The sequence below is a fragment of the Numida meleagris genome, chromosome 3, assembly GCF_002078875.1.
Source record: "Numida meleagris isolate 19003 breed g44 Domestic line chromosome 3, NumMel1.0, whole genome shotgun sequence".
NCBI classification, from domain to species: domain Eukaryota; kingdom Metazoa; phylum Chordata; class Aves; order Galliformes; family Numididae; genus Numida; species Numida meleagris.
The window spans coordinates 16,135,615-16,149,254 of NC_034411.1; the positions used below are offsets into that span (position 1 = coordinate 16,135,615).

The 13,640-nt window shown below is 51.2% G+C and overlaps 1 protein-coding gene and 1 long non-coding RNA gene across 10 annotated transcripts in view; one reads left to right on the forward strand and one right to left on the reverse strand.

The window, feature by feature from the left end:
• SLC8A1 (solute carrier family 8 member A1) overlaps positions 1-8,052 on the forward strand; it is a 97,184-nt gene extending 89,132 nt beyond the window's left edge. For all 9 annotated transcript variants that reach the window (XM_021391314.1, XM_021391320.1, XM_021391316.1 and 6 more), the window contains 4 exons: positions 735-865; positions 1,591-1,690; positions 3,902-4,177; positions 5,912-8,052. In XM_021391314.1, coding sequence (XP_021246989.1) covers positions 735-865; positions 1,591-1,690; positions 3,902-4,177; positions 5,912-6,288 — 884 coding nt within the window. In that variant the 3' untranslated portion in view covers positions 6,289-8,052. The remainder of the gene's footprint in view (positions 1-734; positions 866-1,590; positions 1,691-3,901; positions 4,178-5,911) is intronic.
• LOC110396050 lies at positions 11,558-13,631 on the reverse strand. Its single transcript, XR_002436754.1, has 2 exons — positions 13,530-13,631; positions 11,558-12,868 (listed from the first exon to the last, which is right to left on the reverse strand). It is a non-coding gene; the product is annotated as an uncharacterized LOC110396050 (long non-coding RNA).

The window sequence follows — 13,640 nt, forward strand, 5'->3', positions numbered from 1 at the left end:
GTGTTTGTCTACTGACCCAGGCAGATTAACCCATTTCTTCAGCAAACCCTGCCCCTCTTGGGCCCTGATGACCTTCTCATCATCCCCAGGGTGGGCTGGCAGAGAGCAACGTGGGGGTCCGCATAGGGACGGTTACAAAATGTCCCCTGCCTCGAGGTTGCAAAGACATCGACGAAGGTGCAGAGCAGCTCCCTGGCTCGTGCAGTCCTGCCACTGCCAGCTCTTTCAGATCTGAGACCAGTTCATGCCCTGGGGATGGCTCCTCACACAATGCTAGCCCAGCTCTTCCCTCCAGCTCCATGCTCTGCAGCTGCCGGTCTGCTGTCCCTCAAGGTGAAGCCCTGCTCAGGAGGGAAACATGCCCGTCTTAGGCCTGGGCTCTATCTGGTTGCAGTGGGGTGATGGAAATGTCCTAATCACAGACCTGGAGGGCTGGGAGTCAGAGCAGTTTTAGTGGCGATCTGTTACCCCCAGCAACCCTGTAGGAAAGGCAGCAATTCCTCTGCGCTGAGGGTGAATTCATCTCTTCCTGAAGTTGGACAAATTGCAAACCTCTTTCGCTAGCATTACCCAGCAAGATTACCTTGTCTATCACTCCGTGACCTCCTCCTTCTTCTTGCCTGCTCTGTCGCTCATGCTCCCCCCAAAGGCTTCCTGACTACCAGCTAGTGGGAAGCCAGCTCCAGGGAGTGGCCATCCGGGCCTGGCTCACAGGTGGGCTCTTTGCTTTACAGAGGAGAACGAGGAGAAGCAGCCACTGACCAGCAAGGAGGAGGAAGAGCGTCGAATCGCAGAGATGGGGCGCCCCATCCTGGGGGAGCACACCAAGCTCGAAGTCATCATTGAGGAATCCTATGAGTTCAAGGTACCGCTCACATCTCATGCCCCCATCCTTCATCTCCTCTGGCTTTTGGGTTTGCGCAGCGTTGGCAAACACATGCTAATGGCATTGCAGCAAAGCAAGGCAGCTCCTGACATCGCAAGGTCTCAGACAACAGCCTGTGATCGTTGTTATACAAGCAGGCTGTTTTCAAATATAACCTTGCTATCACAGCAATGCTTTACACTCTATTTACATTCAGCCTTGAGTGGGCCTGGTCATGGGACTCCCATGGCAAAGGGCTGAAACCCTAAATGCAAGCAGTTGTCGTGGCTCTGTGATGAAGCCTTCCTGGGAGCATCTCCTGCCTTCCCCAGCAGCACTGAACTTCAGCTCCTGAGCAGTGCACAGAGGCAGTGTCTTGCTCAAGTTTCAGTTATTTACAGTTCTCTGAAGAAGCCCAGTAAAAAATCCTCCCGAGGTGTTCTGAACAACACAAGTTGCAGCACCTCACTGCTATTTGCTGTTAAACCTCAACCGAGACCACTCAAACTCCCCTCCTGAGCATGTTCAAAAGGTCTTTATGAGTGGCAACAAAGGGAGTTGCTGATACTTACATTTGCTTTCACTGCTGGGGCACTTGACCTAAACTTAGCATCTGCTAAGCTTTATCCATTAGCATATAGCTGTAAGCACCAGCACCAATGGGTTTTAGTCCAGCATCTCCAGCCTGATGGCCCTAATTCTCTCTTCTGCATCTCCATCTGCAGAACACAGTGGACAAGCTCATTAAGAAGACAAACCTGGCATTGGTGGTTGGCACAAACAGCTGGAGAGAGCAGTTTATTGAGGCTATTACCGTCAGCGCGGGTGAGTTTGGTCTGTGGCTCCAGGTGAATTACAGTCAATCTCGCTCGTGTCTCAGATCTGCTGTAGCAGTAATATGGATCATAGTGGAGCAAGAGGAAACAAAACAGGTAGCGGAGTTATTTACCATGTCTGCATAAATAAGACAGCTGATTAAACCCTTCGGTGAGGTCGCCTTGTCTGGTGCATGGGAAACCTCCTGTGAGAAACACCCTGGCTGCTACTGGATGGCAGAGGGAACAAACACTTTCAGTGAGAGATCTTTGGGGTGCAGACGCCGTGTTTAAATTCAGAGCAGCACAGATGGTGCTGGTAGGAAGTGGCACTGCTCCCTGGCCCTGGTGCTCCCGGCAGTGGGGGCTGTGCAAGGGCTGGGGTAACAGGCCCTGAAGACAGCCACTGCATCCCACTCTGATGGCCAGAAATTTGCCCTTGACCCCTTGCATCCAAGACTGCGGTGCTATGGCTCAGAAGGTAGATATTGTTTCCACAGCTGGAGACATTATAACTCACTGGCTGGACGTTACAGCCCAGCCTGGGCTCTGTGTCTGCAAGCATTAGGACAAGATCAACCAGCTTAGATTAAATCACAGCGGACGGCAGTCTGAGCCCACCTGGATAATTTGGCTTTGAAAAGGGTGGGGGAACACTCACATTTCCTACCTCGAGCTCTACTGTACAGGGCAAACTCTGCCCAGCACAAATTAATTAAAAGTGATGGCTGTACCATTTACCCTTTGCATCTGAAAATGAGGACAGGACATCGTGCAGCAGCTATCCCCTCAAATTGCCATCCCTCTTTTCATAGCGTAGTTATTCTTAGAGCCTCCAGCCAAGAGCCTCCTATTATTTCAGATACAGAATGAACATATCATGCAAGACAATCCTCGCTGCAGGTTTCATAGCTAATATAGTTAAAATAATCTATGCCAGAATCAATTATTTAATTGCATCCCATATTAAAGCAAAGATAATCACTGGTGCTCAGATCTCATCTCTGTGACGCATGTAAAGACTGCAGTTATGTGAAAGCCCCATCACTGTCGTGCCTCGAATATACAGCTACCATCAGCGCTAACAGAATGATTAATAAGCGTGGCATAATTTGGTGGAAATGACCCATCCCTTGCATCTGGGAAAGAGAAGTTTGTCCCTTCATTTCTGCTAGGATTTAGCTCCTCAAGCAAAAGCATCCTGGAATTGGTGAGCTTATTCCTGAATGTGTCACTGCCTGGCCTTGCTCTGCGTTTCGATTCACCTCAGCAGGATCTGGCCGGCAATTCAAAAGAGAGCCATTATTCCTGCTTAACAAAATGACAGACAGATGTGGATGAGCATTATGACAGTAGCACTCATGCTCATTTTTCAGTCTGTTTTATCATCTCCCTAAAGATCTAGATCCACAGCAGTCTTGCTGCCAAGTAGCTTGGGAAGAGGATTAAAATACCTGCTGCAAAATTACAGTGTCAGCACAGCACAGTGTATCCTGCCAGTAGCAGCTTTTGTGCAACAAGCAAAAAAAGGCAGGCATAAGCTTCCCAGGCTGAAAAAATGTTCCTTATCTGCACCACAATGCACGGGAATAGGTTATTTGTATCTGCCAAAATAATAACACTGTGCTTCTGATTAGCTACTGTTTCTGCCACAGTGAGTGCAGTGCTTTAAAGCCAACCAACACTTGATTTTCCATCAAGTTATTCTAGAGACACCAAGTTTACATGTTGGTCTTGAACTGCAAAAGTGCTTTGAAGCCAAACGATATGTGTGCAACGTTGCACGCCAGCAGGGTGGGAATCCTGAGTAGGACTTTTCCCAGACTGGTCATTGCCTTATTTGGCCAAATTTTGCAAACCTCCACAGATAAAAATGTTCGTCACCCAGGGTAGGTGTCCCAGGGCTGCACCACCATCCTGGAGAAGACATTTCTCCTGATGTTATCTCTTCACTGCCAAGGGGATTTTTCCTCCATCTTCTCTGTATGTGCCCACCAAATTTCTTCCTGGGAAGGATGCCAAGTCTCAATCCCCTGGTTGGCTTTTCATGGCCACCTTCACGTTGAGGCAGAAAGCAGTTGCACTTCTGAGCAATGACAGAACTTGCAGCACACCATCAGCTTTCCCCAGTAGCTCCTTTGTCGTGGCGTGTGGGGTTAATTGACACCTACAAATCAATCTTCTCCCAGCATGGGTGAGTCTAACTGGTGGTTCTCTCCAGGGGAAGACGACGATGACGATGAATGTGGGGAGGAGAAGCTGCCCTCCTGCTTTGACTACGTGATGCACTTTCTGACCGTCTTCTGGAAGGTCCTTTTCGCCTTCGTACCCCCGACAGACTACTGGAACGGCTGGGCCTGCTTCGTTGTCTCCATCCTCATGATCGGCATCCTGACAGCATTCATCGGCGACCTGGCGTCCCACTTCGGCTGCACCATTGGCTTGAAGGACTCTGTCACTGCAGTCGTGTTTGTGGCGCTGGGGACATCAGTGCCAGGTAAGGATAACAGCAGAGTTTGTTGGAAAGGTCCATCTCTGCCCAGTCTGTTCCGAGGTTTGAGTTGGGAAAGCCAGCAAAGTCTTCAGCTGTGTTCTGCACGGCCCGGTGAGGGGCAGTTGGAGGTGTACATGGGAGTTGTTTTTCAGTCTCAGATGAGACAGGAGGATCAAACCAAGATGCGTTTTCACTCCTATGGAAATGCTTTCAAGGGTCTTCCCTCTTGCAAAGACTGTGAAGCCTCTATTTCTTTGGGCAGCCTCCATAGCATTGGCTCTCAGTGTAGGAAAGCAGTCTTTTATTAAAATGCCATCAGTGCTGGCCATCCTGCACTTTCTTTTTGAATGTCTGCTCCTTTGACGTCATCTCCCAGGTGAAGTAGGTGCTTGCTTGTACTCAGGGTTCTCTGTGCAGCACAGGCATTTCTGCATGAGACCTGACAGCATTGGCTCAGATTGATCAAGATGAGGCTACTGAGCCAAGGGGAGCTGCAGAAATGCCCTTTCTAAAACCTGTGGAAGGCCCTGTCTCCACACATGTTCAGAGACGTGTCTCTGATCACTTGATCAGGTCATCCAGCTTCAGAAGGTAGCAGAGACTAAGGACTGACCTGGGAGATATAAAACATGAGTTTCCATTGCCAGATACCACTGTGCTGACCAGGCACAGTCCGGTTCCTGGAGAAGGGGCTCTAACCCACTCTGACCACTTTGTGCTTCAGTCTCACCAGTCCCAGACTTCCAGTAATCAACACTCAGGTGCCCAAAGATCTTGAAACTGGCCTAACACTATCAAAACCCAAAAGGGAATCAAAAGAACCACAAAGGAGAGCAGTTTTGGGCAAGGAAAAGAAAGAAGCATTTTTTAGCCTTCTGGCACTAGTGATAGGTGTGAGTTTTGCAGGGCTGTCTCATAGCCTCAACATTCAAAATCTCCCCTTCTGTTTTTGTTGACAAAAGTTGGCATTTCAGGAAACAAGAGAAAGCGAGGAATTCTTTTTGGGATATATTTGGCTTCTTGTTTGAACTAGCAGATGCTCACAGATGGCGTGGTGTTAGCTGGGCTCCTGGGTTTGTATGTAGAATCAGCATTTCCCTATGGCACATTACGCTGGTCAACTGGGCACAAAGTCTGCACTGTAAGAGGCCAGTCATGTTTATTACAGATCTTTCGCTGTTGAAGCTTGTGAAACAGCTGGGCAAGTGTGCACACATCTGCATGGCTTTTTGTCCCTGTTAAAGTGGTGAAAGATGAGCACTTAATTACCAAAGTGTCAAGCTCTGCACAAGACACTGGAATTTAGTGAGGGAAAAGGCACTGGAGAGAAATCATTAAAGCAAACACAGAAATGCAAACACAAACTTCAGCAGACCTGATGGATAGAGACAAACCATTGTGGCTCCCACAGAGCTCTTCCAGCCAAGTCAACCAATTAGTGGATGTGGGCCAGAGGCCACTGTGGTATTGGGATACACAGCGGTACTGGGAAGAGCTGCCTTAGCTTGAAGCACCATAGGGCATCTGGGGGTCATACTGGGGGAATGCCCCATATTTCTGGACTTCGAGATTTCCTTCCTGGGAATTTCTGGACTCCAACTGTCCTTACTTGAGAATGCTTGTAGACAGGTCTGTACCCTTAACCAGAGCTTTTTGACATCTGTCCCCAAGATGCCCTGCACCAGCCCTCCCTATGTGTCTGTTTCCTGAGGGTTTCTCTCCACCTTCCCTTTGCAGACACGTTTGCCAGTAAAGTAGCAGCAACGCAAGACCAGTATGCGGATGCCTCCATCGGGAACGTCACCGGGAGCAATGCTGTGAACGTTTTCTTGGGCATCGGAGTGGCCTGGTCCATCGCAGCCATCTACCACGCGGCGCATGGACAATCCTTTGAAGTCTCACCTGGCACTCTGGCCTTCTCCGTCACTCTCTTCACCATTTTTGCTTTTATCAGTGTGGGTGTGCTGCTCTATCGGAGGAGACCCGAAATTGGAGGTGAGCTGGGCGGGCCGCGGACTTCCAAGCTGCTCACGTCCTCACTCTTTATCCTCCTCTGGCTCTTGTACATATTCTTCTCATCTCTGGAAGCCTACTGCCACATAAAAGGCTTCTAAAGGAACAATCAGAGATAGTAAATATATGTATATCTATATGTATCTATATAGAGAAATATATAGGTATAGATATAGATATAACGCTGTGTATAATGAACAGAGAAAGAATAAAAGAGATTTGCCATGTTCACACACCTGCTGATGGAAAGCAGCTTTGGAGCGTCCTTTGAACTAGGCAGGACCCCAAAGTCAGCTGGACCCCTCCTCAGGGGTCCCTTCTTTGCAACTCTACCAGTGAGAGCAGCCAGCAGCCCCTGAGCCCTTTCCCATTGCTCCCACTGACTTCGGGAGGATGGATGCGAAGGCAACTGGGCGAGTTGGCACAGGGAAGGCCGAGTGGCTGGCTAGAAGTGGAGCCAGTGGGCAAGGAAAGGAGAGCAAGGGTCCCGACCTCCGACCATCCTCCGTCTGCCTTCGCCACTTGGGAACATCTCCTCCGGCCCTATCGGAAAGAAGCAAGAGACCAGACTGAAGACAAGGGGAAATTGGGAGCCTTCTAAGGATAGAACACAACCATTTTCATCATTTGTTGGTTTTTTTTTTTTCATTTTGATGTGTGTACAATTGGCATTCCTCCCTTTCTCCCCACTCCATTTTCCCCTTTCCCCTTGTTCTCTGTGCTTTGGGGACGCAGCCACGTGTCTGGTGTCCTGAGCTGAGGTCCCACCTCGTCCCTCCCTGGGCATGCTGTCATGGTACTAGTAACATTTGCATGAACGATACGACCCCTATCTGTATATAACATCCTATAGCGATAGTCCTTCCAGCCGTGTGGGTTGAGCATTGCTGATACAAGTGTTCTCTTTTCACCTGGTTTTATTTATTATAGCTAGTTTAGCTTTTCCCATAGGTTTGGGGTTTTTTTTGTTGTTGTTGTTTGGTTGGTTGTTTCCTCTTCACAGGGAGTGACGGGAGGGAAAGCTTTCCCCACTCCCTGCTCTGTGCATGTGTCCCTGAGAAGCAATAACAGCCACACGGGCATAGATTTTCTGTGTCCCCAGAGGCCAACTGACAGCCCTCGTTTCAGGACCTGTCCTTGGGGCTGCTCCTTCCCCACAGCCATTTGGAGGCAGTATAATTCAGCGCAAGGGCCGTAAGGAGTTCTCCTCGTGTGCCACGTTGGGGCGCAGCCCTGGCACAGAGGGAAGCGGCTGGTGAGCAGGGGGACAGGGAGGAGGCAGGGCAAGGGATGTGTCTGGCACCCAGCGAGCATGTCCCCTCTGAAACCGATGGAAGGGGCACAACAGGGCCACCTCAGGATGCCCGCAGTATCTGGGGGTGTCCCCTCCCCGCGCCTCCCACCAGCCATCCTGGCGGCCCAGACAGGCAATCCCAGCATGCGCGTCCACCGGGGAGCTCCTCCGACCTGGCTGGAACGCACCTCTGCACCATACCCCTGGGGCTGGGGTATTTGTATTCATTTTGAACAGTCTGCAGGAGCTTCGTTGAACCTGTTGTAAGAGTTTCTCCAAGAGCCTGAAGATTTTTTTTCCTTGTTAATCCTCTTCTCGCTTTTGAAAGGTTATTGTGGTTTTCCTTCTGGTTTTTCGTTTGCTTTAAGGGAAGAATTGAACACAGATGCAGGTTGTTCAGGTGTGTGATTACCTTTATGTACAATGACTTCATTTTCATTTGTTTGCCTTCGTTGATTTTTCATTGTGTGTATTGCCCACCACTATAGGCAGTGAGTCCACTAATTGTGATGATCCTTATCAATGGTACACAATGCACAGACAAATAAAGTTTGCAATGATTCCTCATGGACCCAGTAGTGCTCCTGCATATTCTCTACAGAGAACCCTCCCCTTCCCCCTTGTTGTCTCCCTGTACGTTGCACCCACCTCTTATTTCTTCATCGCTTTGCCTTCACTGTGTTTCTGCTGCCAACAAGGGCACCAGGGCCCCCACATGCCCGCTCCTGCCCCATGGGAGAGGATTGAACGCTATCACCGAGCCTGGCCCTCTCCTAAAAACCCAAGGCTGCTTTGTGCCAGCCAATCTGCCCACGAGCAACTCGGCATCCCCCAGGATGAGCACAGGTCGGGCATCAGCATCACTCAAGCTGAGCGCAGTCACTCATGTCCACGTGCTTTCCCCGGGCGCTGAACTGTGCGAGCGGAGCAGCTCTCCTGACCCAGTAATTACATCTCCTGAAAGGTGATGCTGGTATTTCGCTCTCATCATCCTTTGCTTCTCCGCAATGAACTGCACTCACTGAAGTAATTAACAAGTCAAATGGGACTTGTGCAGCAGCCTGCTTCAACAGGCAGTAAATAACTGTTCTGCTCAAAGAGCCTTCCAGCGGGGATGATGGAGCACTGCTTGCTTAGGACACGGCCTAGATCACGCAGTTAACGCCAGCCTTGTTTATGCTATTACTCTCCGCCAGCCGCATGCTTTTCGCATCCGTAACAAGCTCGTGCAAAGCATGATGCCTCTTTGCCCAGCAAACCGCACTCCTCAAGACACACGGGCTCTGGATGTCCCCACTTTTTGGGGTGATTTTCTCCCTGTGTTCATCACTTCCTACAAGGACAAGAGGGCAGGGGAGGGCTGGAGACCCTTTCTGGTAGGCACGTGCCTCAACTATGCCGAGCAACTGGATGTGGTCTGTGAATTCAGTGTGCTATTTATTTCTGCTGCGCGCGAGGAGGAGAGGACTGGAACTCTCGTGTTATTGTTAGGGTTATTTTTAAACGCTTGGGTATGAAGCGAGAGCGACGGTACTGGGGGCTATGTATGTGCCTAGGGAGGAGGCTCGGACACCTTACCAGCCCAAAAGTGCCGGTGTGCCAGAGGCAGAGAGAAGAGGGGAAGCTTCGTGCTGGAGGGAATAACTCCAGGAGAAGTCTGTGCAGGATTTTTCCATTGGGTTTGGCACCTGCGCCCATCCCAGGCAGCAGATTTGCAGAGTGCCAGGAGCCTCCCTGGCCTCGCAAGATGCCCAACCACACACACACACAGCTGCGGGAAAGCCTGTTTATCTTGTAAAAACTTGACTTGTGCAGGAAAGCATCCAGAGGCATCTGTATTCTTGCAAAATGCGCCGGGGGACAATAAATACGGCCAGATTCCTCACCTTTTAAGGACTTGAGACTTCCCTCTTTTGGAAGTGGAGGTGCCAAGCTCGTCGCCAGCTCTGGCATGAAGGGATGGGAATGCTGCCGATGCAGGCACTGCCAGCAGGATGTCCGGCACGGGGACAGGGGCAGCACCACGGTGTGCCCCCAGTGCTGGAAACCCCACTGAGGGGCTGCCAAAGACCCATGCCCCCAACCCAAATGCTGTGACTGTGATCTGGGTGCACCTGGTGGTGGGACACAGTGACAGCAATGCCCCCCAGCATCCTGGGAGCGAGGCCGGGCAAGCGATGGCCACCACGCATGTTTCCAGGTGGCAGAGGAGAAGGCGGGCACGCCGAGCCCTTCCTGCTCGCTTTTACTGTTCCTCACTCATGGGGTGTTGGAAGTTTCAGTGTTTCTGCTGAATTTCCATGTCATCAAGGCCCGCGGATGCTATCGTTTCCCCACCTAAGCATGTCTGAGCAAACTGATCGGTGTAACTGGGGGCTCAAGATCCACTTCACCTTTCACCTCAAAAAAGCACCTGTTCTCAGCACCAAATGTTCTAAAAGTTACCCACCTGCTCCGCATTACAGTGGGCAGAGCTCAATCAAGGCCCGGTCCTGCTGCGTGGTGATAGCACAAGGCTGTTCAAAGCAGGTAGGAGACAATGTCCTTGCTGGGAAATCTCCAGATGCAGCGACTTCTGATACTGACCCACTCTTAGAGCGCCTGAACCCTCACGGGACATGGGGACACCCACGGGGCTCTCCCTTGACCTCTCTGTGGAGGCTGGATTTATTTCCTCTCCTTTATGCCCAACTCAGAGCCTGTGCCAGGCTGGTCTGGGGGTGAAACCAGCTTTCACAGGCTGCTGGCTTTGCGGCGGTCTGCTCTTGCTAAGCAGTGAGAGCTGCTCCAAGCAGAGGAAGACAAGCCAGCACCTCCCGTATCCTCACCCATCTGTTTCACGCAGCTTCCCTCTCCTTCCCACATCAATGTGTATTTGTTCCCTACTGGCCACCCTGCTCCTCACAAGGCTCGTCCAGCTCCTGCTCTGCACAGAGCATTAAGCCCACGGTGTTCAACAGGAGGCTGGGCTCTGCTCATAACCCAGCTCTTCAGGCTGCCCGGGGAGGCCATGGCTCAGCAGCGGGGCCGGATGGGTCTGTTTGTGGATGGAGAGAAGACAGCGGGGAGTCCTCCCCCGAGCTCCAGCCTGATGCTGGGCCGAACAGCCAGACAGTGGTAAAGCCACCTCGGGAGCAGAGCTCTCCCAGCCTCATGGGAGGCTTCCATCAGCGAGGCAGAACCCTGCTGGGGCAGGAGGGAGAGCCCAGCAGCACTCCTCAGCCCTCAAGCCCTGGGGCAGGGCGGGTGCACCATGCCTGGCAGCCCCCAGCTCGAGCCTCCCCATCTCTTCTCTCGCACGGTTCCTTGTCGGCTCACACGATGCAGCTACACTATTTGAAAAGCCATACTATTTGTTGGTACGACTCTTTTCGGACTGTCGATTTATATATATTTGTTGATAAAAGAGGTCATCTTGGGAGGCGCTCGTACTCTACTGGGGAATGATCACCCAGTGCTGTATATTCTGTACATGCTGTATAAACAAAGCAAAGTATTTAAGCCTAAATGTCTGTGGGGAGAGGGGAGGCCAGCGCCGGGCAGCCTGGCATCCTTGGGGTGAGCGTGGACGTGGGGACGGGAGCTGGCCCAAAAATAGGGCAGGGCACTCGGAGACGCGAGGCCACATCCGAAGCCATGGCGATGCCACGCATCCCGTCCCCACCAGCGCCCGACCGTCCCCGCGTGTGTGGCCTTGGAGCCCGCCCCGTGCTTTCCGTGTCCGCGGCTTTTGAAACCATCCGAGACGGTCGTGGCAGCCTCAAGAATTTGTGCTGAGCTCATCTATTTTTATATCTGTGGTGTTTCCCGATTCATAGAGAGTAGTGAACAAGTACCCCTATAGCTGAAAGTGACACGTTCAAAATAAACATACGACTGCAGAAGTTGTTTGTAATAATAATTTATTTGAAATACGCTGCCAAAGATAGCTCTCTTAACGGTCTGTAAACGTTGTTTCTCTCTCGTTGCGCTGAATGTCATTGTGAAAGCACCTTTCTCCCTGCTCTCTTTGGAAGATTTGCTTTTATTTCGGTATATTTAAGGGCAACAAAAAAGACTCATGTTTTGGTGTTGGGTTTTTTTTAACCAGAGCAGTATGTAGAAGAGCAGGGGGACGCAGGATGACTTCTTATGGGTCACGTGATGGACGGGACACAGCAAAGGGGAGGAAACGTGGGCACGTGGCCCCTCCCTGGGTTTGAGCACCTGTGGGACGAGCTGGCCCCCACAGCCACCCCCATGAGATGGCATTCCCATGGCCCCACAACCCCACCTGCAATGCCTGGAGCCGGGGCCAGGCCCGGTGGGTGTGGGGTTAAGCAGGGGTGAAGCCGCCCAGATCCGTCTGCTCTGAAATTAGAGATTTCTTTATTTTTCTTGTCAGGGAAAAAAAAAACCAACAAAAAAAACAAGAGTCTTATTTCCCTTCCTCATAGTTTCTGCTTGAAAGAGCTTTTTAATGCTAGGAAAAAGCCTCCCGTCATCGTTTGTGATCCTTACACCTGTTGCACCGGGAACTCGCCCTTAGCCGTACCCATCAGACTCCACCTTACCAGGGATACTTCAGGTGGAGGGGTTGGGTTGGATGGGTCGTCGGGTCGGGTGCTTCGTTTTTTGCTTCTGATCCGAGCCATAAAACTTCTCGATGGTAAAAAGCCAGAGGAATCCATCGGCGACAAAGAAACGGGTCGGGAACGGCCCCTCCCGCGCTTGTGATGGAGGGGAAGCGGCGACGTGGGGTGCAGGGGGGGAAGCAGGGACGTGGGGGGCATGGGATGGAGCCCCCGGCAGCGTCTGCAGCCACGGCATCACGGGGACGGGCGGCAGCTGGGAGAAGGACTGGGTTTCTGATCACTGTGCATTTTGTTAATTAGGGAATTCAAATAGTTTTATTTTTACCAAAAAATGATAATAATAATAAAGCCAACAAACAGATAATGTTTATTCCGGTAAAGACAACTGTTGACTTGAGATATATATATATACAGCATATATATATATGTGTGTTATTTGAATGGTTTATATCCTGTCGCTCTAACTACATCAAATGGAAACGCTGCGAGGTGTGTCATCCCAATGTACAAAATAAATGACTTTTCCCTGCATGCTGCCTGGGTATGTTGTGACTTGAATTAAGAGTTCCATTGAATTGCCTTATCCAGAGGTTGTGTGTTACCCACCCGGGGAATGGCCTGGCACTGTCCATCACATCCCACGTGTATTGGTGCTGTGTTGTGTCTGGTTCCGATGAGCTGTCCGTCATCCGTGTGCTTCGTGGGAGACCTTGATCTTGTTAAACCGTGCTATGTAAACCTCTCATTGCCTGAAGTAGCCCAGAGTTGTACAAATCAGTGTCTTCAGCCGTTTTCCTAATTTTATCACATTTCCTAACACAAAATATAGATGTTTGTAAATTCTTCATTCATTTTGTCTTATCTTTATGTTTTTTAATCTGGCAAAGAGCCACTCCCCAGCCACCACCCCTGCTCACAGCTCCTGTACCCAGTGGCTCCCTGCAGCTGGAACTGGGGACGGATGAAATTGGGGATGGGTCGAACTGGGGACGGATGGAACTGGGCACAGATGCTGATCACCGCGATCCTTTCCAGCTCGGCAGGACGTGTTCCTGCAGCAGCAGCCTGAGGGTGCCCAGTGCTGCCAACACAGAGACCCATGAAACCACAGAGACACACACCTTTGGCGGTGAATGCCCGCAGCAGGACAGGGCCGGGCCTCGGGCTGCCAGATGTCCTGCCCACCTGCAGGGGTCCCCCACCTCCTCGTGCCCCAACGCCTCGGGTTTGAGCAACACCTGGGGACGGGACGGGGCCCCAGGGGAGCAGGAGCGGGGCGGCTTAGGGGAGAGGCTTAGCAGCCTCGGGAAGACCGTACAGAGCAGCGATGAAAACAGGCGCAGCTTTCTGTGATTGTGATTTTCAGAATAAAAATCACATTGCTGATCGCATTTTTTAAAGTCCAATTTTAAAGAGCGTTTTAAAGTGCAATTCGAAAACGCAATTCAAAATGATTGTTTAAATATATACATACTCTTTTAACCGCCCTTTCGCATCGCATCGGGCCGCATCCTACACTCCGAGCGCGGGACGCCCCGACCCTTCCCGCCCCGCGGCACCGCCCTCGGGAGGCGCGTCCCCTCTG